This window comes from Tamandua tetradactyla, chromosome 15 (assembly GCF_023851605.1).
Source record: "Tamandua tetradactyla isolate mTamTet1 chromosome 15, mTamTet1.pri, whole genome shotgun sequence".
Lineage (NCBI taxonomy): Eukaryota > Metazoa > Chordata > Mammalia > Pilosa > Myrmecophagidae > Tamandua > Tamandua tetradactyla.
The window spans coordinates 77578359-77605598 of record NC_135341.1 but is presented as its reverse complement, the minus strand read 5'-3'; the positions used below and the strand labels follow the sequence as shown (position 1 = coordinate 77605598).

General features: G+C 49.5%; 1 protein-coding gene across 1 annotated transcript in view; it reads left to right on the top strand.

Annotated features, from left to right (window-relative positions):
• RAB6B (RAB6B, member RAS oncogene family) overlaps positions 1–24868 on the top strand; it is a 66424-nt gene extending 41556 nt beyond the window's left edge. The window contains exons 3-8 of the mRNA XM_077130161.1: positions 8245–8298; positions 8514–8619; positions 9925–10036; positions 11244–11337; positions 14983–15049; positions 20149–24868. Of these exons, the coding sequence (XP_076986276.1) occupies positions 8245–8298; positions 8514–8619; positions 9925–10036; positions 11244–11337; positions 14983–15049; positions 20149–20213 (498 nt within the window). The 3' untranslated portion in view covers positions 20214–24868. The remainder of the gene's footprint in view (positions 1–8244; positions 8299–8513; positions 8620–9924; positions 10037–11243; positions 11338–14982; positions 15050–20148) is intronic.
• The last annotated feature ends 2372 nt before the right edge of the window (positions 24869–27240 follow it).

The window sequence follows — 27240 nt, the reverse complement described above, 5'->3', positions numbered from 1 at the left end:
TATCCAGGACGCTGGTGTCTTCCGATTCCCAGTGCAGCGTTCTTCCGAGCCCACTGCAGAGCCCCCAGACCCTACAATGGCACTGGCAGCAAGTCCCTGAAAAAAAGACCCTCTCTGGGGAGAGGGACTGGAGGCCAGAAGGGGGGTGCTCTGTGCACATGACCCCACCCAAGCCCACTTGGGTGGCCACCTTGCTGGCTGCATGACCAGGCCGCGGTCTGCCCCGTGCACAGGGAGCCTCGGGCTGCTGTCAGACACCTGCCCCCTCCCCGCTGAGCCCCGTGCAGGTTCCTGTTCACTGCAGCCTCCTGGCTTTGCTGGGGTTATGTGTGTGTCATGGATCTGGGCCTTACCTTCAAGGCTAAAATGACTCCCTCTTCCACCCCACCCTTGCTCTCATACCCACACAGGCATAGTGTGGTCATTTCTACCCACCTATGCATGCTGTTGCCTGTAAATAAATCCACAGTTACGTGCACATGTGTATTCTCACTCACATATGTCTGCTCAGATGCAGACGTGCACACTCATACACATGTAGCCATCACTGCACACACACACCTAACTTACCTGTTCTGCCCTTTGAGAAGCATTGTAGATGACGACAGCTCACAGGGTATCACCCCATTGCTGGGGCCTTTTGTAGGAGGGCGTGGCCTACCCAGGTCATTAGTTCTTTCTGTTTGCTTTCAGCAGCTGGGTCATCTCAACGGGATGTCCATTGATTCCATTATTTCTTGAGTATTGGTCACATTTTCCTCTTACTTCATTTGCCTAGTAATTTTGGGTGGTAGCCTAACACATTATGATTAAGGTTTTAGATGCTGTTATGTCCCTCTGACAAGTCTTTTTTTTTTTTTTAGTGGACAGCTGAATTGGCTAGACTCATTCTCAGCTGTCTTGTTTCTGACAGGCAGCAACTAAAAGTTCTGTCCTCTCCCCTTATCCCCTACAGAGAATTCACAGTCCATTGGTCCTGAACCATGTTTCGTGTTCTGAAGAAAACGCATGGCTGCACACCTCAGAGCCTTCGCTGAAGCCATTCCTTCTCTCTAACACAGATAGTTTCCTGCATGTACCCATGTATTTACCACTTCCAGGGCTCTTCATTTCTTCCTGAAGGTCCTAGTTTCTCTTTAGCCTGAACAATATCCTTTAACATGTCTTTCAGGGAAGTTCTACAGGCCAAAAATTCTTTGTTTCCATTTATCTAAAAATTGTTTTTATTTTCCTTATACTTTTAAAGATATCTTCACTGGATTTAAAATTCTAGGCCAGCTTTTTTTGACTCTCAGCACTTCATGATGTCATTCCACTTTTTTCTGACCTCCACTGTTCCTGAAAAGACTCTTTCATTGCTCCCCCATAGGGAATGCATCATTTTTCTCTAGCTGCTTTCAAGATTGTATCTTTATCTTTGGTTTTTAGCAGCTTGACTCTGATGTGAATAGGTATGAGGTTTTGTTTTTGGTTTGGCTTTTTAAATCCTGCTTGGAATTTGCTGAGTTTCTTCAGTCTGTTAAATGTATCTCATTTACCAAATTTAGAAAACGTTTGGCCATTATTTCTTCACCCTTCATCACCTCTTCTGCCACAACCCCATTTAAACATATGTTAAACTGCTTGATATTGTCCCGCAAATTATTGAGGCTCTATTTGCAGATTTATTTCAACTTTTTTTTCTCTCTAAGCTTCTTTTGGGATAATTTCTATTTAGATCTGTCTTCAAGTTCACTGACTCATCTTTCTTGTTGTTGAGCTCATTAGTAAGTTTTTAATTTCAGATACTGTATTTTTCAGTTGTAAATTTCTATTTGGTTCCTCTTCTGAGATTTTCTGTCTGTTTGTTATGAGCATATATTTCCTTTATGTACTTGAGCATAATTACATTAGCTGTTTTAAAATCCTCTCTACTTCTGATCAGTTTTTTGGTGGTGGTGGTGGTAGCTGGTTGGGTTTTGTTTGTTTCAGTCTTAGGGGCATCGGTCAATCAGAGAGTTTAGCAACATTTCTATACAGAATTTGTGGTGCCCTCTCTGGCTTTCTCATTTCCAGAATTTTCTACTTCATTTTCCAGCTGCCATGGTAGTGTGCACTCTGTTGTCGGATTTCTCAACCATTAAGACTGTGGGTTTCTTCCCAACTTTTAGCCACCCCTCAGCTCCAGCTAGGGCCTGCCTCAAGCAAGTCATAAAAAACAGGAACTCACCCAGCGCTGTTTAGTTCTTTCAAGTGTTGACTCCACTCCAGGCTCTTCCGGCTTCTGTTCACTTTCCAGTGCCTTCAGATAGTTGTTTGGCATATTTCAATCAGAATTTTTAGTAGTAATTTGCAAGAGGATTAGTCTGATAGGAACTCTGCCATTATTGGAGGCAGAACTACCCTACTCCCTGCATCTGGGATGTTTCAGCTACCCTTCCCATGTCCCACTACTCCCCCCACCTTCACTACTGGAAAGTTAATTTTCATTCAAGGACTTGCATCATTGCCCCACCTTCCTCAATAAGTCAGTCAGAAACAGCAAGCTCTCTCTCTTCTGGAGCCTTAGAGCCCCTCTAACTACACTAGTCCTTCCCATCTGCCAGGAATTACATAGCTCTCCCACCAGATTGGAAGCCTCTTGTGGGCAGGGCCATGGTTTGTTCTTCTCTGTCTCTAGCACACAAGAATGCTTAAGTAAGTGAGTATTACTTTCTTATACTGTGTGCCAGAAGGACCTGCCCAGGGAAGACACTGATCTCATTTTCCTTGCAGATATGGTCTTCCTGGGAGAGATGGGCTCTAGCTAGCAGTACTGTGGGGCCAGCTGCTTGTGCCTTGTGCTGGGAAAAATAGATGATTGCCAAGAAGCTAAAAATTCTGTCTGACAAAGAAGGCCTAGCCAAGGCCCCCATAAAAGTTATTGTTTCTATTCTGGCCTTCGAGAGCTGGTATTTTTTTAATTTTAAAATGCAAATGAACTTCTTAAGAGGGCTCCGCTGAGCTGTTAGAGCTAATGACCATCAGATTCTGAAGCCAGATGAAATGTGACCCCCACATACAAAGTCATTAACAGCCTCGGGGCACAGTGACAGTTTCAGAACTGAAGGATTTCAGGAAGGAGGGGAAGGAGAGCTGAGTAGTTAAGAACAGGGGTTCTGCAGTCAGGGAGACCTGTGTTCAAACCCTGGCACTGCCATTACCACCTGCCTACCCTTAGTTCTGAGTGAGCCTTGGTTTCTTATAGCACCTTCTGAATGCAAGGGGGCATCTCCCTTTGTTTCTCACCCTGGACAGGGAATCTGGCTCTCCTCCTGGATGCCACAGCCACCTCAGATTCTGATTACAGGATCCCATTAGGGTCTGGAGAGTTGTTTGCAAGTTTAATAGCACAGATGAATTATCTGAGGATTTGTCTGGAATTCAGATTCCTAGGCTAACGACCCAGAGATTGTGATTCTGTCTGGATGAAGTTCCAGAACCTGAATGCTTAACAAGCTCCCTGTGTAATTTTGGTACAAGTGGTTTGGGGACTACGTGTTGAGAGTCACTGAGCCATTGGCCAATATGAGATCTTTCCAGCATAATAGGGAAACGGTTCATTGAAGGGTGCTGGGACCAGCCCAGATATTTTAACATTATGGTGCTCTTATGGTCCTCCTTTAAAGACTCACAGTTTCCCTTCAGCCTAAAGCATTTCTTGTAATGCAGGTCTTCTCATGACACATTATTGTGGCTTTCCTTTGTCTTCTGAAAATGTTTTTATTCGGCTTTCATTTTTGAAGGGACATTTTTGCTGCCTATAGAATTCCAGGTATCAGAATTTTTATTTTGTTTTTAATTTTAGCACTTTAAAGATGTTCCTCTGTTTTCTGATGAGCTATTTCCATTGCTTCTGATGAGAAATCATCCGTTTTCTAATCATTGTTCCTCTGTATGGAATGTGTCCTTTGTCTTCTAGCTGCTGTTAAGATTTTCTCTTTCTCTTTAATTTTAAGTAACTTAGCTATTATATGCCTAGGTATGTTTTGCTTTGTTGTTTTTTTGTTTTTGTTTTTTTTTGTATTTTATCTTGTTTTAGATTCACTGACTATCTTGGAATTGTGGGTTGATGTTTTTAATCAAGTTGGAAAAATGTTTAGCCATTATTTTTTCAAATGTTTTTCCTCTGTTTGACTTTCTTTCTGCCCTCCTACTGAGCCTCCATCTGCACATATATCAGATTATTTGATGTTGTCCTAGAAGTTCTTGGGGCTCTGTTCATTTTTATTGCAACTTTTTCTATTTGTGCATCAGTTTGAACAGTTTCTTTTGGTCTAGCTTCAAGTACACTTACCTTTCCTCTGAAATGTCCTAGTTGCTGTTACTTCTATCTAATGAATTTTATTTCAGATATTTTATTTTTTCAGTATTAAGATTTTCATTTGCTTCTGCTTTAGAGTTTCCATATATTTCTTGCAATTCACCCATCATATCCATCTTTTCCTTTATATTTTTAACATTTTTATAAGAGTTATTTTAAAGTCCTTGTCTGCTAATCCAATACTGGAGTCATCTGGGGTCTGTTTCCATTGAGTATTTTCTCTTAGTTTTGGCTTGAATTCCCTACATATAATTACGTGTTATATTAGTTTCCTGGCTGCTGAAACAAACGCCATATGTTGGGTTGGCTTAAATCACCATTTTGAGGCTAGGAGGAGTTCAAATTGAGGGGTCAACAAGGCAATGCTTTCTCCCCAAGGACTGTGGTGTTCTGAGACTGGTTGCCAATAGGACCCTGGCGTTTCCATCACATGGCAATGCATGTGGCACCACACATGGCGGTGTCTTCTCTCTCTTCTGGGTTCTGTTGACTTCCAGATTCTTCTCCTCTGTGTGACTCTCTTTCTCTGTATCTAAATTTCATTCTGCTTATAAAGGACTCCAGTAATCTGGATTAAAGCCAGAGCTAATTCAGTTGATCATACCTTAACTAAAAATAACATCTTTAAAAAGTCCCATTTACAGTGGTTTCGCACCCAGAGGAATGGATTAAGATTAAGAACATGTTTTTCTGGGGTACATAATTCAACCCCCAATATCTATCTAGTAATTTTTTATTGTATAATAGACATTGATTATAAATTTTAGAGACTCTTGGATTCTGTTACCTTCCCTGAAGAATGTTGAGTTTTTATTTTAATAGGTAATTCAATTATGGGCATATATCTTTCTTTTTTTTTCCAAGGGGTACTTACCATATTTAGGCTTTCTTAAGATGGATCTCTTTTGTTTCTGTTTTTTCTTTAGTTCTATGATATAACCCTCAGCCTGGAGGTGATGCCTTTACTCCCAAAGCTGGCCCTTCTAGGGTTCCTTTAGAAAGCCTGAGGTGTTTACCAAGTCCTTCTAACTTGGTGAGACTGGGAAGTTTCCTTCTCAGAAAAACTGGTTAAATGAAGGATCTCAGCTAGGTCTCTTCCCTTCCTTCAGAGATTGTAACCCCTCCATTTTCTGCCTGCTTTTGACACTCTTCAGTGCTTACATATTGTTATTTCTTATATTTGCCTAAGAGTTTATGATAGTTATCTATGATAGGGTTAGTCTAATATAAGCTACTCAACCATTATTGGAAGCAGAACTTGGGAATATGTTCTTGAGCAGAGCTGACAGTTCAGCCAAACCCAGCAACACCTGTGCTTTCCCATCAGTCTGTACAGCTGTAGGAAGGTCTGAAGTGGCTCACTAGTCTGGTTGGTTGAAGAATATGACCATAACAGAACTGAGAGAATGGATAGTTAAGGAATCAGAGATTTCTGTCATGTAGAAGGAACATGGAAGTGGGAATACATGTCTTAGAGGTCTGAAGAGATAGAAAGTTGGCCTTTTTATACCTTGATTTCTTCACTGACACCTGTTTGGTCCTGCTGTCATAAGGCATAACAGAGATAAAGTATGTAAGTGTCCAGGCAATGGTACTTAAGATTATGGAGGCCAGCGAGCTGAGCTTTGGTAAGGGCTTGATCCCAATAGCTCAGTTCCTTGTCACGTTACCTGGTGACATCTCTTCTCCCCCATGGAAGCTGCAATGCTTTGTGCACATGAGAGGTGAAATGGGCTGCCATTCTTAACAGCGTCAGTAACCTCACCATCGCATCCTTGATGCCTGCCTTTGAGGGACCCGTTCTCCATGGTTCTTTGCTCTGTTAGTTAAGATAGAAGCTAAGCTGTGTTAACAGAAACCCAGTGGCCTAAACAATATAGAAGTTTTTAATTCTTTCTCACCTGACAGTCTGGGTATAAGCAGCCTAAATCTGCTGAAATAGCTCTGTCATGTCAGGGATTTAGACTTCCTTGATCTTCTGTCATCACTGATCTTTCATCCTTATCTGCATGAGCCTGAGCCAATGACTCACCACCACTGTGTCTGCTTTCCAAGCAGTGGGCAGAGGAAAGGGGCACTGTGGGCATGACCCATCCAGGAAGAACCCATCCCAGAAGAGGTATGCATGACCTTACCACCACACTGGCCAGAACTTAGCCACCAATTGCAGGGGAAGCTGGGAAATATTCTTTACTTGGGGCAGTTGTGAGTCCATCTACACTTCAGAGTCCTGTTACTGCAGAAAGGAAGACTGCATACACAAGCCATTTGTCAGTTCCAGACTTGTGCCCTGGTGACTGCACCATGCAGGACAGGTGTGAAAGGCTGGGGTAAAAAGAACCAATGTGCTGCATGGTTTTAGCACTTACCTTCCCCACTCTGGTACTGACTGGCCAAGCCACGCTGGGCATAGCCTTTAATTTCCGTGGCCTGTTCTTTCCACTCCAAAGCGTGGGATTTGGATGAGTTGTGCCTAAGGTGTTTGTCTAGCATTCACGTTCTAAAAGCATACAGTTCCTTGACACTCCATATCTTTGCATTAAAGCAAGCTTCCAGGAGGATTCAACCCCTTTAAATTCATTGTGGAATGAGTTGGGGTGTGAATACATACACGTACGTGCTTGCACATCTCCATGCTGTGTGTGCACATGTCTGCAGTCAGCCTGGGCCTACTAGAGCCATGGTGGCAACTTCTGTTCTTTTGGGCTTCCCCTGGTTGTATTATTTTTTTGTAATCAGAAGTCATTGAACAGTTTTCCATACAACTAAACTTATTTTTAAACTTTATTTTTGTTGCAAAATGCTCTTTTCTGATTCTAGAACTCTTACATGTGCATTGTAGAAAATAGAGAAAAGGAAGTAAAAAAATAAATCAGCTGTCACGTCATTACTCAGACATTGGCACTATTAATGCTTCCATGTATCTCTAGTGTCTAAGAAAATGTGAAAATATTTACACATTTATTTTAACTAATCAAATTGGGATTATTCTAGGCATGATGTTTTATAACCTACTTTTTTTTCCCACTTGATGACCATTCCCCAAATCCTTAAGTATATTTCACAAACCTGAGTTTTATGGCTGCCAAGGACTCTCATGGTGTGGCTGTACCACACTGTATCTGACCAGGAGTGTGGACGGTCAAGTTGTGCCTGGTTTTTCATTATCGTTGATTATGTGGCAGTTTCCATCGCAGACTGACAACATCTCAGATGCTTAGTTCCTCCTCCCAGATGCTGGGTGCAATGGCGAGTGAGTAGTGGGTCCCAGCCATTTGGCTGTGTGGCTGGCTGCACCCTCCCCAGCTGCTGCTCCCACTGCCAGGAGCGAGGGGGTCATAGGTGAGGTGCAGAGTTGCTGCTGACCAGTGAGATGCTGCTCTGGGTGGTCTGCCAGTGCCCCCGCCACCCACCCACTCTGTGGCTTAGTGGACCCAAGCCTGAGCAGCCCCGTGTCCCATGGCTGAAGAGATCTGGGAGCCCACAGGGAAGGCGGGAGGAGAGGGAGGCAGGTGAGCCAAGCAGGGCCAGGCATGGAAGCCACAGCAGCTCCTGGCCCTCAGGACCCCACCTGGGGACAGCCAGTGGCTGCGCATTCCAGTGGCCTTGATCCTGGGACACCTCCTCTTCACTCTCTTTCACTCCCTTCCCAAGGCAGGTCTCCTTCTCTTTCCAAAGAGAATCTCCCCACACGTGAACACCCTCATCCTTAGCTCAAACCCACTTCCTCTGAGAGGGACAAGAAGGGGTCACCGGTGGCAGGGAGCAGAGACCGCAGGAGAGGGCCCCCGTGGGACATGGCATGGACTCCCCTTTTGCTGTGCATTTCCTGGGGTCCCTGTGCTTTTGCGTCTTTGCCTGAGACCTTGAAGCTTTGACCTTTCTGTGCTTTCCTTGAACAGGCCACCATTGGGATTGACTTTTTGTCAAAAACCATGTACTTGGAGGATCGTACGGTGAGTGCTCCACTCTAGACCTGGGAGGGTCGGGAGGGGTCCCTCAGGCGCGTCACCTGGGACCCTTACCTGGGCACCCACCAGGAGAGAGCCGAGGGCCGGAGCTGGCCGTGCCCCCATCGCAGGGCCTGGCCCCTGCACCCCTCACCCCCACCCCGGGGGCCTCGCTGCCCCTGCTGACCTCTCTGCCCACGGCCCTGCCCTCTCTGCGACAGGTGCGACTGCAGCTGTGGGACACAGCAGGCCAGGAGCGGTTCCGCAGCCTGATCCCCAGCTACATCCGGGACTCCACGGTGGCGGTGGTGGTGTATGACGTCACCAGTGAGTGCGGGGCCTGGGCCGAGCCCGCGCGGCTCTTGGGGGCAGGCGGGTGTGCATGTGCGTGCATGTGCGTGTCCTTCTGCTCGGAATGCACGAGGCCCAGTGCTTGGGGTGGGACTCAACACCAGGGTGATTTCCCTCCTCCCCCACCCCGGTGACAGGTGCCACCTGCCCATGCACAGGGCTGGGCTGGGTTGGCTCCGCCCAGGGCTAGGTGGGTGAGGAGGTGAGCAAGGGCTCACGAGGCTGGCCCTGCTCCTGCCCCTGCACCCTCCCTGGCCCTGGGAAACGATCAGCATCCCCCCCTATTCTAGACAGGGCCCCTATGGAGCAGCGTGTGTGTGTGTGTGTCATTGTGGCAGAAGGCAGGTCACACCCATGATGGGAAGACAGCCTTGGTGCCATCCACAGCACTGCCATCCCAGGAGAAGGAACGCACCAACCGGCTGCCCTGGGCTCTGCCCGCCCCCTCTTTCAAGCCCTCCCCCTAAACGCAGTGGCCATAGTGCCAGTGGGAATGGAGCTCTGCCTGGGTCTGGGTTCCTGCAGTCTGATGCTGTGTGGAAGAGAAATCAGGCTGCGGGAATTTTATAGAAATTGGGCTGCGGGAATTAGGCATCGCAGGGCAGGACCTCCCTCCTCTGGGGCATGCTGCCTGCTGAGAGGTGGGCACTTCCCTGTGACTGCTCCTCTCTGTGAGGCCTGTCGTGTGTTCTGATTGAGGAGGGCGCTGCCTCGAAACAGGCTTTCGTCTGCTCCTGCTCCTCTTATACGCAGGGCCTGCGGGGGTCTCCGGCTTTCCCCTGAGCGGCACTGCACAGAGGCCTTGGCGGGGACGCTACTGTGCAGAGCCCCTCTTCCCTAGGGCTGCTGGGGCCCCCTCTGTCACCCCACCCCACTCTCTCCCAGGTCACCCATTCCTCACTCTGCTCTGTGCCCCCAACGCCAGGTATGACTCCTTTCAGGTGAGCCCCTAAAGCCATGATTCCATGTAGTGCATCATGACACAGTGACCTTCCATGTGGGTGATCCTCTTCCCCAAAGCTCAGCGTGGTGAGGAGCTCTCCAGAGGCCCAGAGCAGGGCCCGGTTCCTTTGCAGCAGCTCCCCAAGCACACAGGGTCCTCCCCCTGGAGGGCCTAAGCCCACTGGTCTGGGTGGACAGTGCTTCGACCCCTTCCAGGACATCTGAGGGCATGTGCCCTCCCCCCCTCTGCTCCTGGCCTCACGCTCCCCTCGCCACCTTCTCCCTCTCCTGTCGGGGCTGGCTCTCACTCCTGCTTTTATTTACATGTTCCGTCTTCAGATCTCAACTCCTTCCAGCAGACCTCTAAGTGGATTGATGATGTCAGGACAGAGAGGGGCAGTGACGTGATCATCATGCTGGTGGGCAACAAGACGGACCTGGCCGACAAGAGGTGGGCATGCGTGCAGAGGTGCAGGGGGCTGGCGAGGCCAGGCCTGGCTTTCATTTCCCTGTAACTCCTGCTCAAGGAGTTTGGGGGTGTGTGGGTGGCAGTTCTGGGTGTCTGATGTGGCCCCATGTCTGTGGGAAAGGCCCTCAGGACTCCAGGGCCTTTGAGAACATGTGATGGACACCCCGCTCAAGGCTGCCTCAGCTCTGAAGCCCCATCTCCCACTGCCAGGGGGTAGGAACGCTTCTCTGTCCACTGGGCAGCTGGAGGCCTGTGCACCTGGCTCAGCCCGGCAGTTAGTGGTCTGGGACCCAGCCGTGGCCACAGCCCAGCCCCAGACACAGCAGTCCTGTTTGCACTTTGTCTCTTTCTGCCCCTGTAAAGTGCACATGAATTTGTCTGTGTGTGTGTGTGTGTGTGTGTGTGTGTGTGAATATTCCAGCTCAGATGTGAGCATACAGAACTTCTGTAAAGTGGGACCTTCCATCTTTGGCCCAGTCCTGGTTCCTTCCTGCCTCTGGGTATGAGGCTTTCTCTGCAGTGGCTAGTATGTGGCTGCCCTCCAGTGTGGAGGGCTGATTGACATGCTTTGACATGCATTTGTCCCTCATCCCCTATAACCCTATAACCCTCCCATGGTCCAGAAAAGCAACAGGTTTCTTTGTTCAAAAGAAACAAATTTCAATAAAGCATCTGGCTTCCTGAAATGCACCCTGACCATTTAGGGAATAATCTGAATTTTATCCTACTTTGAGTCCTGTCCTAAACGTGGACAGCTCTGGGCTCGTATCCCAGCTCCTTCACTGCTAGCTTTGTAACTCTGGAGGAGTCATGTTTAACCTCAGTGTTCTTATTTGGAAAACCGGGCAGATAGCACAGCCCAAAGGGGGGCAGTGTGTGGCTCGGCATTCTTTACAAAGGAAGACTCTTGCAACAGTGACTGCTGGCAAAGGCAAGCTGGGGACAGGCCCAGCCAGGTCTGTCCTGGGGTCTGCTCCTAAGCTGGGGAGATTCTTTGGAGGAGAAAGGAAAGGTGCTGATGTCCTGCTGCACCCCTGGGCCCCCTCCCAGGACCCCTGAGATCAGAGCCGTGTCCTCGGAGCTGGCGGAGGGGCCTGTCTGCTCCCCCGCAACGTCCGAGTCCTCCCTCTACCTCTCCTGGGGCTGCTTCTCTGCTGAACTGATTTTCCCATCTCTCCGTCATCTCCAGGCAGATAACCATCGAGGAAGGGGAACAGCGTGCCAAAGAACTGAGTGTCATGTTCATCGAAACCAGCGCAAAGACTGGCTACAATGTGAAGCAGGTGAGGCCGCGCCGGCCCAGCACAGGGGTCCGGCCATGCTCAGCCACTGTAAAGTGCACATAAACATGGCCACATAAGTGGGCCTTGCCCCGGGGACAGGGACTGAGTTGGGGCACCCCGCCCCCCGTAGCTGCCAACACCCCTCCAGAGCGAGTAAGGCCTGCGAGAGGGAAGGTGCAAGCAGGCCCAGGCCCTGTCCTTAGGTGCCAGGCGCTGCAGCCGGTGACCTTGCCGCGTACGCTGAGAGAAGCAGCGGCTCCCTAGAATCAATTTGGACGCAGATGCAGGAAATTCCATTTCATGCCTTGTGTTGGCCAGAGCTCAGGGCTATGGAGGGCGAAGCAGGCCTGGAGAGAAGAGCTCGCTCCCAGAGCCGTAGAGCCTACAGGAGGGGTATTCTAGTTTGCTAGCTGCCAGAATGCAATATACCAGGAACGGAATGGCTTTTAAAAAGGGGAATTTAATCAGTTGCTAGTTTAAAGTTCTAAGGCCAAGAAAATGTCCCAATTAAAACAAGTCTATAGAAATGTCCAATCTAAGGCATCCAGGGACAGACACCTTGGTTCAAGAAGGCTGATGAAGTTCAGGGTTTCTCTCTCAAGTGGAAAGGCACATGGTGAACACAGTCAGGGCTTCTCTCTTAGCTGGAAGGGCACATGGCGAACACGGCATCATCTGCTAGCTTTCTCTCCTGGCTTCCTGTTTCATGAAGCTCCCCAGGAGGCGTCTTCCTTCTTCATCTCCAAAGGTCTCTGCCGGTGGACTCCTTGCTTCTCATGGCTGTCACTCCTCTCTCTCAGAATCTCCTGGCTTTCTCTCTTGTTGTTCTCTTTTATAGGATTCCAGTAAACTAATCAAGACCCACCTGAATGGGTGGAGACACATCTCCACCTACTCCAGTTTAACAACCACTCTTGATTGAGTCATATCTCCAGGGAGATGATCTAATTACAGATTCAAACATACAGTGCTGCATAGGGATTAGAAGAAATGGCTGCCTTTACAAAATGGAATTAGGATTAAAGCATGGCTTTTCTAGGAGACATACATCCTCTCAAAGCAGCAAAGGGGGGAGCCTCATGAATCAAAATAGAGGATCCCTAGTGGAAGTGGACTTTGAGCTGAGCCAGGGGGCAGGGACCTCATAGCCCATGGACAGAATTCAACAGGTCTGTGGGCTTCAGCTGGAAAAAAATTACGTCTTTCTCTGCCCTAACCGCTAACTGGTCTTCAGTGATGAATGTAGGCAACAAGCTGCACCAGTATTAGCAGCAGCTCTCACTTTATCATCAGGAGGAATCACAGATATTTACACGAGATCTGTCATTTTGCAAATATCGTGGCACATGTACACTCGTCACTACTGCACAGGCACAGTAGCCAGAGACCTATTGCTAGACCTTAACTTTCCAACATGCTTTCCAAAGCTCAGAGTTGCTAAATCACAAGTTGGTATTTTTAAGTTCTTTTAGCAGTATATTTCAATATTAATTGGTTTCCCTTAAAATCCCTCTATAAGTGATTTCACACATTTAAAAACATTGTTCCAAAAAAAGCGGTCCATAGGCTTCACCAGACTGGCTTAAGAAAAAAAGGTTAAGAACTGCCGCCCTCCAGGATGAGAAGGGACTTTACGGAGCGGCGATGAGCAGCCAGGGCTGCAGCGTGACCACAGGTGCAGCCGCAGGGAGCCTGTGGCCGGGCTGGGGACGCGGCTGACGCTGCTCCTCCACCCCCACAATGCCTGGGAACTCTGGACGAGCCGCCCCTGTGGCAGTTCAGAAGGTCTTGACCTCCTGATGCAGTGACGGTTCTCATGTCAGGCGGGGTGGGGGTGGGGGGCCAGGGCGGTGTGGCAGAGAAGCAGGAAGGCCGGGTGGGAGGGGCAGCAGCCCAGGGCCATTCCAGGGCTCCCCAAGCGCCCTGTGCAGACATGGGGAGGCTCCCAAAGGTCCCAGGGCCCTCCACAGTTGGAGTGTCCCGACATGGTTCATTTATACCCCCGTCTTCCCAGCCTCATTTGGTGTAAGGCTGAGGCTGTCCCCAAGTGAGGGGGGCAGCTATGCGTTCCTGGAAGCAGACAAGGGAGACCGGGCTGTTGCTCTTTGGGGGTCCCGGTGAAAAGTCAGAGAAGGTACGGAAATGGAGAGCAGCACCACTGGTCCTTGCAGTGGGTAGCATGTGCTCCTGGCGTCAGGGAGATGCCAATACCCCCACTTCCTGGAATGTTCTGGAGCCCAGGGGATGGTTTGAGCCGTAGTTAAATATGGTCAGTTCAGCCTCTGCGGCAGTTCCGAGGAATCTCCATGCAGTGAAGACTCCTGGATTCTAAAGGTGATCACATCCACTCACAGACACCCACACCCATCCCAGGAGCCTCCTAATTGGAAGTTTGGCCAAGGATTGTGACAGTTTTGACAGTCAAACAGGCAGAGAAGGAAAACCCCCCCAGGAGCACCCAGTCCCTCTGCACCCTCCCCCACCCAGCACGCCATGCCCACTCCTGCCCGACCGAACCTACTGGGTCCACCAGTGATTCCCTTACTCAGGCCCTCGCTGCTTTTGCTCCCGTCCCCTGTCACTGTCAGGCACCTCTCGAGTGTTTGCAGAGGGCTGGGCTCTGGGGTGACCATGAATACTCTCCTCGGGGCTCATGCAGTGGAGAAGTCCTGAGCCCACAGCCTGCCACCTTCTTGCAGTTTGTGTCTGGGAAGAGAAGAGAAAGAGCTTGGAATCCTTAGTGCTGCCTGATACTCACTGTCACCTCCTAGAGCCTGTCCCTACCAGCGCCCCATCTGACACCCCTGCTCTCCCAGGCCCCGGCACACACTCCACATTCACGCCATCTATGCACTCACACCCACCCACTTACACATACATGCACAAACACACCATGTGCACGTCCACACAACACACTCCCTCCATGTGCTTGCACAAACATGCCACTCTCACAATGCAGATTCTGCACATACCCTACAGACAAAACATACACACACACACCCCATACACAACAATGTACACACCATGCCCGCACAGACACCCAATACTGATACATCACATTCACACTCCCGTGACCCTCTCTCCCTCTGAGAAGTCTCACCGCCATGGCTGCGTGGCCCTGGCTCCCAGCTCCAGCCGCCTCGATGCCCCTGGACACTCAGGACCCCTGAGGAGGGGCCACAGGGCTGCCGTGCAGGCCCACAGTCGGTTCCCCACACTGGTGCCCGCACAGGCAGTGGGGCAGAATCTCCCCTAGGTGCTGGTCTTCCCTGGGCCAAATCAACTTTCTGCACCAGGGTAGGACCCCTGCAGTCACCGCTGTGGCCGTCCACGCTCAGCTCCTCTTGACCCTGTGGCCAGCCCACCCCGTTGTGAGGGGCCAGTTTGTTCCTTCCTTAGGTGTGCACTGAGACCTGCCAGGCCCTAGTACCGAGAGATGCAGGGGGTCAGGAGGAGAGGAGTTAGGTGCACCCTCCATCCTTGTGGGACGCAGGCAGACAGGAGAGTAAAGCCCCAAGGTCAGGAGGAGAAGAGGTGAGGCAGAGCGGGCAGAGCAGGGGTCAGCAGGGGCCAGAGGTGGCACCGGCCAGGCTGGGAGGTGAAGGGCAGGGGCGGGACTCATGCTGCGTCTCTCCCTCTCTCCAGCTCTTCCGACGTGTGGCATCGGCTCTGCCTGGAATGGAGAATGTCCAGGAGAAAAGCAAAGAAGGGAGTATCCTTTTCCTTTGACAAGTGAGTGAAACACATTCTAGAGAAGACATTTCTCCCGTTGTCTGTGTCCTCCATTTGTTTGTTTACTACAGTGGACAGAGCCTGGGCTGATGGGTGTGGCTGGGGCAGACCCTTCGTCCCTGGGCCCCGTGGTCTCCTCTGAGCATAGACAGAGAGGGACTCCATGGTCTCTAAGTCCCTGACCAGCTCTAACTGTCCGTGATGTCTCATTTTATCCATCTCTGCACCCACTTGCAAAACAGCATGGGGATACCAAGGAGATGTGTTCAGACTGATGGGGGGGGTGGGCAGTGAGAAGTAGTAGCTCTCTGCCCTTCTTTATGATGAGCACTGATTTGTTTCTCATAAAGACAAATAGAATCTCGACAATAGCATAGGATGCTCTACACCAAGGGTATGAGTTCTACATTTTTTTCAACCTGCTCCCTATAAGACATACCTCCTCCAACAGATGCCCCCTTCTGTGTCCTGCCTGTCCCTGTAACCCCTGCACAGCTCCGTAGCACCCTATTCGCATAGTCCAGCCCAAACCCGAAGCAGAAGCTGAAAGGTGGTGTGATTTGCCCAGTGTCACATAGCAGGGGAGCTGCAGAGTTAGGATTCACGACGTGCTTTCTCCACATCCAGTCTCATTTCATTCCTAGACCCTGTGTCCCTCAAAGGGCATTGGAGAGGATCATGTGTGAACTGTCTTGGTAGATGGAAGCACGGCTCAGAGTCTGGCCTTCCATGCGTCTGGCCAGCAGGAGAGGAGGCAGGCAGAGACTCTGTGTCTGGAGAGGGGCACTTTGACCCCTGGCCTTCAGAATGCAGCGTGTCCCCTCAGAGCAGCTTCCCAGCATCCTGCCCCTCAGCCCCTTAGGCCTCCAAGGTAGAGTCCATAACAGATTAGAGAAGGGCCGTGGAGGAGGCCGAAGGGCAGCCTCAGGCTGATGAGGGTCAAACCAAAGAAACAGAGATGGTTTAACATGTGAGCCACAGAGGAGAGCATTTCACGCCTGTGCACCCCCCTCGTCGCCGCCTCATGCAGCCTCATCCTGTGGTGGGGAGGCAGGGTGAGGCCGGACCCTGGGGATGTGATGGCTACTGCGGGGGAGGCCTGAGAGGGGCTGTCAGGGGAGCCGGGCCTTCTTAGCCGTCCTCCAGGGGCTCTCAGCGCAGACTCAAGATCCTCCCTTCCCCAGGATGGGTCAGGAAGGCTGGCCTAGGTAGGAGCAGGTGCTCCCAGCAGTCTGTGGTTGGCATGGCCCAGAGGAGCAGGTGTGGGGAGAGCGCCCTGCCTGGAGACCTGTCACAGGTGAGGGGCTGCAGCTCAGGGGGCTGAAGCTCAGAGGTTTGCAGCTCTTGGTTGCAGAGTTGGGCTCTGTCCCTCAGGGGAAGCACTTTTCTGCCTCTGGGTCACCATCTTGGGTCACCATCCTGTGGGGCTCCTTTGAGATGCCAGGAGCACACAGGAGCCAACTTGGGGTACAGGGATAAGAGCAGACCCGGGGAGTGTAGAAGGAGCAAGAAGGGGGTGATGCCTGTCCTCCCTGCAGGTGACGGATCCATGGCAGACAGTCTGCTCCCCATCCTTCCAGGGCAGATTGGAAGGACTGGAACAGATTGACCAGGGAGTGGGAGGAGGAGGGGCGGCTCTGAGTAGCGACCATTTCATTCCCATTCTCTCTCAGGCAGAGGGCTCTGTGCTGGGCCCACAGTTGGGCTCAGAGTCCAGGGTGCCCGTTCATGCATCAGCGTCCTGGTGGGCCTCGTGCCTCGCCTACTGCAGGTGGCCCCTGGGGGAGTCAAGGCACATGGCAAGAGGCCCACACAGGGAAGTGGGACCATCATCCCTTCCTTCCAGCCCTCAGGGCCCCCAGCTGGGCAGATACCCCCTCCCCTCCCACACTGCCCAGGAGCCGGGGACGGCGGCCTCCTGCCCGGCAGGTGCCATAGCAGCCTGGAGCACACCCAGTCCTGACTGCCCAGCTGGAGGCAGCTGCACTCTGGTTCAGCCCGGGCAGGTGCTGGCTGCTCCGGTTACTTACACCTCACATTCGGACTTTCGGAAAATGTTTGCTTTGGGGTCATGTTCAGAATTGTGTTCCACAACAGTAGCAGCCACAAGAAAACACAGCTTTGGGGTGATGTATGGAACATTAATACTTGGCTCCAGCTCTCTCGGCTCAGGGTTTGGCTTGGAGATTTTGCCTCTGCTTCCAGGTCCAGAGGCAGGGCTGCCACCCTCATCTTCACACCAAGAAGTCAGGCATCCCTCAAGGCTGGCCCTGGCCAGATGCCCCACCGCACTACTTTCAACAAAGGGGGAGCCATGGGGCCACACCGTGGCAGAGTCACAAGTCCCCATTGGATGTGCAAACACAAGCCTCTCTCTCCTTTCTGCCCAAATACAAAATGCCTCCATACCTTCCGAGCAAGGCCGACCTATGCCAGCTCACAGGAATAGCTTGTGCACTCTGTGGAAGTGGTTCTAAGCAGATGAGGGCAGTGACTCCCCAAACAGGACAGGACATGGCCAAGGCCTCCCAGCTGGTGGCCTGACAGAGCTGGAACCAAATCCAAATGTTTGGATCCCACCACCATGGATTTTTGCACCACTTGCCACTAAGAGGGTGGGGGGTTCTCTACACCCCACATGGAGAGGATTGAACGTGCATCTGTGTCAGTGGGAAAAGTGTACCTAATGGGGCGAGTTTATAACAGGCCATCTGGGGCTCATCCTCCACTATTCCAGGAACCAGAGAAATGAGGCATTAGGCAGTGAGTGCGCCCAGTGGTGGGTAGTTCTCATCTCCCTTAAGTGGGATCTGCACTGGGGCCATGCCTGAACCAGAGAGAAGGGAAAAGTGGTCTCTGACTCTGCCCACAGGAAAGGCATGTGCTAAAGGTTCTTGAGGCTTTTGGTAAATTTCCACAGGGACTTTCCTCTTCCAGGGTGCTATATTCAAAGGCTGTGGGTCCACTGATTCTTACCCATCCGTTCCAATCAGCAGGCAACCCTGAGTACTGTGTTTCAGCAGCAGGTGGCATCATAAGGAAGGAGGCAGCATTAAGTGGGAGCCTGTGTAAAAGCACCTAGCAGGTGCAATCTGCATCTGTGCTGCCCAATACTGTAGCCACATATTTAAATTTAAACTAGTTAAATTAAAAATTGAGTTCCTCACTCACGCCAGCCTCATTTTCAGTGCTCCACGGCCCATGGCGGGGTTGGCTCCCATAGTGGACAGTGCAGTTATTTGTACAGTGCCACTCTGGGCGTATCCGTGGAATAGGTTCCTTGGATGTGTATGCATTGGGAACTTGTTTAAAATACACCTTCCTGGGCCAGACCCTAGATCTACTGAGGTGGGATGCAGGGAGATGTATTTTTAACAAGTTTCCCAGGAGATTCTGATGTGGTCATTGGAGAACCACTGCTGTGCAGTATACATACACATTTTGACTCAGTTTACTCAGATTTTTTTTATGTTACGCACATAACTTCAGTATTGGGCAGCTATCATAGTAATGCCATGCTATCATAGTAACCATCCTTCCAGCTGGAGCAGTGGCTCTAGCACATCTGACAGTGTCTGAGGGCATTTTGGGTTGTCACAGCTGAGGGGTGGGTCTGGTGACACCCAGTGGGTGGAGCTAAACAGCTCCCATACACAGGACAGCTCCCTTCCCCTCAAACAAAGAACCATCCAGCCCAGAATGCAGGAGTGACAAGCTTGAGAAACCTGTCCTAGAGGGACTGGGTATAGCCAGGCCATTTAAAAGCGTGAATTCCAGGGTCAAAAGGCCTTGGGCTTGAACGCAAGCTCCCACCACTTCCTGGTTGGAAGGGGGTGGTACGGCGGCCACCGCAGGGGTCACGCTGCTGAGATGAGGATGCATTTACCGAGCTTGGCAAAGCCTCTAAAGTGCTCATTATGACTGAAAAGGCTTCATGGAGCTGGTGACTAATATTTAAACCTTGGACCAAAGAATGAAGAGATTTTTTACAGGTTGAGACAGGGAGCCTAGGGGTTTGGGGAAGCAGACATAATTTCTTGAAGGTGGGAGCATCCTGAGCTAAGCAAAGAAAGAAAATGTAGGACATATTTGAAAATGGGGGATTGCTTCTTGGCAGAGCCTAAAGGTATGGTCAGGGCAAGGGGGAGCTGAAGTAGACTCATGAGTGGGGGAGTGCCAGGGTGGGAAATCTGTGAAGCTGTGTCTGTATCAGAACGTGACAGGATTGTCAGCGCAGCTGGCTTTGGGAAGCCACTGTGCTGAAAGAATCTGTTCTGCTGTCCTCATACAGGGGCTGCAGAAATATCCGAGGATGCCAGCAACACGTCCCCTAGTGGGGCTTTTATCCCACCCCCTCACCCCAGTGCAGTCCTGCAGCAGACACCAAGGCCTTAGCCCCCAGATGCAGTCAGGTCTGGATTTTTAGCAAGGCTAAAATCTCAAATGATTGAAGTAGCAGATTTCAGCCTGGTGGGGATGGAGGGAATGACTGCCCCGGCTGTGCAGCCCAACCTGCCCTTCTCTTGGCTCTGAGCAGCGCTTCTCCAGCCCAGACCTGAGGGTACTGAGAGAAAGGGCTGGACAGGGTGCTGGGCTCAGCAGCAACCCATGGGCATAACCTCGTAACAGGCACCCTCAGGATGTGAGACTCGGACCAGCGTTTGAGAGGTAGGTGTCCCTGCCACTGAGGATTCTGAATAGCCAGAATCCTGCCCACCCCAGCTGCTCAGACTAGGGTAGTAGGGCTGGGAGCCCTGAGCACCTGTCACCGAGGCAAGCCTTCTAGGAAGGGGGCTCTAGCCTGTGTAGATGGGGAGCCCACAGTGCAGGATGACCTTTGCTTTGACTTAGACCGGTGGGGGGTGGGAAGGGGAAGGTGGAGAGGAAGGTGGGAGCTGGTGATTCTGCATCTTTCTTGGGGGGCCAAGCAGAGAGCCAAGCCCCTGGGTGTTTGCTGAGGGACAGAGCAGCCTCGGCCATAGCAGGGCTGTGTGCAGTACAGCTGAGGGGTGCGCAGGGCCATGGGCTGGGATGGCACCTTCCCCATGAGAGTCGTCTTCCTTAGCCCAGCCCCTGCAGTGATCGACATCAAGCTGGACAAACCCCAGGAGCCCCCAGCCAGCGAGGGCGGCTGCTCCTGCTAATGCAGAGCCTACTGGTCAACTTCCTTTGACACTACTCGCTTGTTGTGTTACACGCTTCCTATTGGTTAGCTTCCTGAAGGGGGGGAATGAGTTTATCAAGATGGGAGGATTTTTCTTTTCTCTCTGTCTCTAGGAGTAGGGTGGGGTGGGGAGGGAGGCTGGGCATCAGGGATCATGTCACTCTTAACAGCTGTTCCTTAAACAACTATTTTTTGGTTTGGTTGTAATATATTGTACTTTATTAAGATTGCCAAAAACTGTTAAAAATCTTAAAAAAAAATTTAAATCATGTGTATACAACTTTTTGCCAGATAAAAATGTAGTCATTTTTATTTGAAAGATGTGCTTTTTGTTTTTGTATATTTGTAAACTTACAGAGAACCCTTTCCAAACACCACCTCCTTCCCGTTCTCTCTGAGCTGTTCATCACCTGTGCCCTCCTCCCACCTCCAGCCCAAGAAATTGAAACAATCAGTTGGGCAGCTTAATTAGGTTCCAATCCTGGGCCATGTAGCTCAGATCAACCAGGCCCCAACATGCAGGTTAAAGTCAAACACTGGTTGGACAAAACAGCCTCTGAAGAGGCAGCTCTGACTCTACTTCTGTGGGACCCAGCCACGGCCCTAGCTGAAATGAAGGCTTGTGGACTGCAGGGAGCCCAGCAGCCAACCCCAAGTGAACTCCTTCTCTCTCTCCTTTCCCTTCTTTGAAAAACCTTGGAGTGGGTGGAAGGCACTTGCTGTAGGCAGCCTTGTGCTCTTTGTGGGCCACCCAGTGGTTTGCAGAGCAGGAGGTCATGGGAAGGATGGGGTGCAGTTGGCAAATGTGGACTCTGGTATGTATGTTTATAGATGGGGGTGCAGTATGGAGTTATGAAAATGTTTTAACCAATCTGCCCAGCTGTCAGCACAGATATCTGGGTCAGATCTAAGGTAAAGGCAGAAGAAGCTCAATGTTTGATGTTGAGTGGTGTAGCACACTGAAACCCTCCTGAGCTGGGATGTCATGGAAGCCAGAGCCTGTACCACATCTCTGTAATTGGGGAGGAGAGGGTTGTCTGCGCAACTACTGCCTTGAAAGTAGATGTTCTCAGATCCTTGGTTGTAATATTGCTGAGCACTGTTCTAAAAAAGTCGACTTCTTGGTGTTTTTCTGCTCCACTAGCACAGTACAGTTGAAATCCTTGTGCACATGCTTTATGAGTGTTGTAGCAGCACTGTAGTTGCCTGAGGAATGGCTAAGGTGTGGCCCTGCCCCCAAAGAGCCATCCATCCTTGCCATTTTTGACTCTTTCTGAGAAGGGCTCAGTCCTGTAAAATCTCTGAAGAGAACTTGCTCTTCTAAGTAATGGTACCCACTTGGCTAGCATTCCTCATAGACCCATACTAATAACCCTGTGCCCATGCAGGGCTGGGCAGTGGGCAGCAACTCTGGCCAAAATGGTCATCTTATTTTGGCTCTTCTTCCAGGCTGCTGATGGGCATGTCATAGATGGGCTAAATGACCACCAGGGGTAGGTGGGCAGTGAATTCCACAGGCGGGACTCCAACAAGATTGTTGGGCTAAATTTCAGAACTTCTCAGAAACCAATCCAAAATGGCAGCCAGTTAAGTATGGCAGAAGGACTCACTGGTATTTGTCCAGTGGACCGGCCACATGTCACCCCAGGAGACTGTATGTCACGGCTGATCCATCTGATCTTGAGAGAGGAATTTATCTTCAGGTAAAGAAGAGAGGAAATAGAATTCCCACTGAGCTCCTCTTCCAGAAGGCAAAGACCAATGTACAAACATGATTCAGATGTCATGTGTTTAATTTTTATATGTGTGTACATAATTATATATAGATAGACTTGTGTATACACCTTCCACAAACACATTCTCACACAGAGATACATGTGCTTAATGTATATTTTTGTTTTTCCTGCTCTCAAGTTGGAATTTGCATTGTGATAACAGTTTTGGAAATTCAAAAGTACTGCAACGTATTGAAATAAGAAATACTTAATATTGTCAAATAACTTGTGATTGTCTTGCCATCAATAAAGTAATGCATAGTATGTGTTAAACTAGAGGCAAAAAAAAAAAAATAGCCCACGGGAATATCTCCACCATCTTTCTCTATGTATACATGTACTTATATGCACGGGTGTGCATGCCTATGTGGGCCAGTGTCCCCCCACCACGGGCACACCCCCAAGTGGTGCTTGTTGGAAGAGTGCTTACTTACCTCGCGAGAATTTACTGGAGTCCATGTCACAACACATAGCCTTGTTGGCAAGGTCATTGCTTGTGGCCCTGGAACAGCCCCACTCACAGGGATCTGCACTGGGTATAGTGAATGAATATATGGTGGATAATTATTTTCTTGGCACTGAAGAGTAGCTCTTCTTAAAACTTTCCTGTAAATGAAGTAGATACTTAGTTCCCTTCTCTTGTGCGTCCACATCCAAGGCACCATGGACTATGTATTCCATCACGGCCCTGGAGGAGCGGTAAGAGATACATTACATGTCGTTTGGCTTGATGTGGCCTTAGCAAACCCCTGCCTTTCCTATTGTGTACACTTCGTCATCTCTCTTGCTTCCAGACTCTCCCCAGCCTGGTGGGCCTCTGAAGGGAAGGGCAGTCTCCCATTTTAGTGGTTCCATGCCATTGTTATGACCCTCTCTTTCCTCAGCACTAGTTTCCCTGCCTCATTTCCTGGGTCTACTAAGGCAGCCAGACCTCTTTCACAGAAGTGCATTGGTTACTTGTCTCTCGTTTTGGGCGGGTGGCATCATTGTGTGCTTGCTTTATAGACAGGCTCTTGACTCAGAGTTAAGGATCAATAATGAAATGATCAGGTTCCCTTGAAAATGTCATGAAATTGCCTCAGCATCCCCAAAGTATCTATCTTTGTTCAATTCAGATCGGCTCACAGAGGGCAAAGCAGGTGATGCCTTTTAGAAAATGATCTCAGTTCAGTCAGCAATGCAGGCCATCGCCCCAAGGACCCTACCTGAACTGGGAGATAGTCAGGGTCATCTTCTTTTGGCTCTCTCTGATTATCTTTAAGGACCTTGAAGAAAACCTGTCAGTAAAGCTCTGTTTTTGCAGGCATTAGGAAAACAGTAAGAGGAGAAAGGACATGGCATATTTATATTCAGGCACACACGTGCCAAAAAGGAGTGAAGTCAGCATCTTGAGGACTAGAACTGCAGTTGTGTAGTCTTAGGTTGGCCTGCTTGGCGACTGAGCATAAGCAAGTTCCTTTAGGCAAAGGCTTTCCTGCTGTCACTATCAGCACTCCCTTTCCTACATCATCCTCAAACATTCTCCAAAGTTCCTAGGTCTGAGGAGGAATGGCCAGAACAGTTTGAGTGTCTCAGGTGTACAAAACAAGGACCGAAGCAGTGGAAGCTGAGTGCAGCCACATCTGAAGCCCAACATCTCCATTTTCCTGGTGGATAGCCAGTGCTGAGAGCCCCCTGCCTGCCAGTACCAGCTGTGACAATAAAGGGATGGCACTGCTGGCTTCGGTGTCCTCTAGGTAGAGTGGCCTCATTCCTTCACAAGGCGGAGGAGGGCAGGTGAGGATCTTAGGACACAAGAACAGGTAGCCTGGACCAGTAAGGCCTATCTGAGCCCCATGAGGGGCAGCAGACAGAAGCATGTCAGGGTACACTGACCAAGGCAGGGCTGTTACGTACGTCAGTTTCCAAACTACCTCTTCCCAAAGTAATAAGGCACTATCACTTTGCTACAGCAGTGTGAGGCAAAGGTCTTATCATCCTTCCTGTTTCACAGACAGGTAAACCAAGATAGAGAAGGATCAATTACCTAGAAAGTCAAGAGTGATCAGAACCAAGGTGTTTTCATTCTTAATCCATTGCCAATCCATATGTGCAAATGTGACTGTATACTTACATATAAAGGACAACTGTGCATGGATGTGTTCCTCAGACCATCTCTACTCTGTGGTTAGGGCATAAGATTCTTCCCAGTGCATCAGTGAGCTGTGGGAGAATCCAGTGAATTTTGGGCTCCTCCACTGCAAAGAAGATCCAGTCCCAAGTCCAATCTGATTGTCTTGGGCACTCATGCAGACCAGGAAACCCTATTAAATTTTTGTTTGAAATGAACTATTTGGGTATTCTCAAACTTGGGATCTGCAAACTCCCTGGACTCCAGACCCCTATCTGGGTGGCTTTCCCAGCAGGGTATGGGTTATCAGGAAAACCCTGCAATGGGGGTTTGGATGATTCCTTCAGGAGGTGGGGAGTGTCCACAGCACCGAAGGCCAGCCTGCATCTCGTGGTGTGTGTCAACTTCTCCTCTCCCTCTCCCCTCGCTCACCCCCATAGAGTGACTGGCCGTGAGGAGCACAGAGGGTGGCATCTCCATCTCTTACTGGCTCAGAAGGCATAAGCGGCCATATTGACTTTACATAAAACTGTGTAAAATGTGGAAAAGACTCAGCATGTTGGTCAAACAATAAAACTGTCCTAATTCTCAACAAAAAGCCTTTTGTCTGATGTTTCATAGTGGTGTAATCTATATATGGTTGGTTCAGAAACTGATTTCAAGTGCATACTCCACAAAGCCCTTTGCCTCTCAACTGGGTTCTCCACCAGCTCTAAAAAGGAAAAGGTAGGACACACCTATGGGACTGGGCTAACACTCACTTCTATGATCTCCGGTCCATCTAAAGGCTGATGGAAAGGGAGACAGATGTGGGCTATTTTCCATCATCCTGCTCTCTTCTTGCCATGGCTGGGGGTTATGAAGGGTGAGTGCAGTGACTGAACCACTTTTCCTTTTGATAATTTCCAGAAAGTCATTTAAAGGCAAGTATTTAAGGTGAACCATAATCACCTTCCAAGTAGCACCAAGCTGCCACACAGACCCACCCCATAACAATTAGGGAACATCTGAGTACCCTGAAGGCCAGAGAAGTTCTGGTACCAATCCAGAAAGGACACAAAGGCCAATGTCAGGGGCAGAATTGCCCTGGCTGGAGAAATGCTGGTTGGATTAGAAACTTAACTTCCTGGGGCTGAGGAGTAGGCTAAATTCACCAGGTTTCATTCTTCTTCAAGTCCAATTTTACAAACTACCTTTCCTCTTTAGTTCCTGAAGGTTTTGCTACACCCTCCAATCAACTATGTCAAGGAACCCATCTCTGATTATGAGGAACTAGAAGTAGTTGCCCTCGCCTACTAAGCCTTATTTTTTCGGGCTGCCAGATGTAAAATGTGAGCTGCAGCAGATACGGGATGTCATGGGCAAATGGCCTGAGAAACAAAATGCAAGTGCTTATATGGGCCAGATTAAAGCTCTTCTGAGATGAGCAATCATTCTCCAAGATTATGGTTATTTGGGTATGGGATATGATTTCAGACAGCAAAAGGAGTGAATAATCTCACTGGGTACAGGGTTTAATCTCACAGCTGTCCATCAATTCCTTCCCTTCTGGGTTAAGGAGTTACATGGGTGGCTCACAGACTTGAATGATGAAGACTACCATGTGAAGCACTGCTGGGAATCAGCCTGACATCAATGTGACATCATTATGGAGTTGTGACTGTCCTGCCTCACGTGGATGGGGTAGCATCAAGGGATGATACTCTGGGTGGTTTCATCATCCCTATAGCTGTGCTTTGCCACCAAGAGACCAAGAGTGGAGAAGGGATCATCCTCCGCTAAACCCAAACTTTAAAAAAAAAAAAAAAAACAGAAGCTTATTCCAGCTGAAGCAAAATGATCTCAAGTACACAGAACGTGGCAAAGTGCCTCACACATACCAGGGCCACAGGGGAGCACTGGACTCCCAGGAGGCACTGATACAGAGGCTATTGGAAGACAGGTGATAGACCCCAGACACTCCTCAACAACAGCAGCTATTGTCAGAAACTAGGACCCAATATAATGTCACATTCCCAGAAGAGAGGCTGTCAAGCCCCAAAACCCTCTGAAAAGGAAGTTGGACAAACCAGAGTGCTGCCAGTACCCATTATCTCTCCTGGTTTGCATGTATCCTCCAAACCCACTAGAAAATTCCATCCCAGAACACAGAATTTCCCAATGGAGTGCCCATGGTTTATTCACTGCAGCTGCCCCTCCATAGCCGCAAATCTGCGCATTCAGAGCATATGGCAGCTCTTCTAGGAATAGGTCTTGGTGCTGAAATACACAAAGAAGTGGCATAGACACTGCCATATTTCTAAGGAGGTGTCTCAGCTGCCTCATAATACAACTTACGATCATGCCTTGTCTGCCTGTCCTCATGATCCTTACATCTTTCCACTCTGGCCTCACTTGCCTTCTGTATCAGGAAGAAATGGAACTACTTTTGTTTGCATGACTTCAGGACCACAAGAGGAACATCCCCATAGCGGAGAACACACCTGAGATCCTTCCAGAAACCCTGACCAGGCTCCCAAAAGCTAATCACTATGACCTTGTCTTGGCCCAAACCCATGGGAATGGGATGACTGTAGTATAGGAAAAGGAAGCAGAATAACACATCCCTAGAGGGACTCTGTAACTTGCATGCTTATTTCACTCTGAGAAAAACCAAACAGGGCTTTTGATTTGAAAAACTTAAAAACAAAAAATACCAAAGGCACATGTGATAGTCAAGCCAGATCATCTCTAAGTGTGCCCTCAGATCCCCATGGGACTGGTACGGGGCTTGTTAAGCATGCAGATTCCAGACATACTAGACATGTTACTGATGCAGAATGTCTAGGGGGAGGGTCCTTGCATCAGCTTGTTTAACAAGCATCACATAATCCTGATGCTTATCAACCACTGAGTCACTACTCATAACTTTCCTTTTTCAGATGTTTAGACCTTGAATAAAATTCAACCTTATTCCCCTTCTCTAGTCACCTTTTTGATGTACTGCTTCCTCCAATAAAGTAAAGCACTGTATTAACAGGCATAAAGGAGGCTGAAAGAAAACATGCCTCTCATGAGCACTACTGTATCATGGAAAAACATTATCTTCATCACATGCCTTTCTGATTTTTTGGATTGTTTTT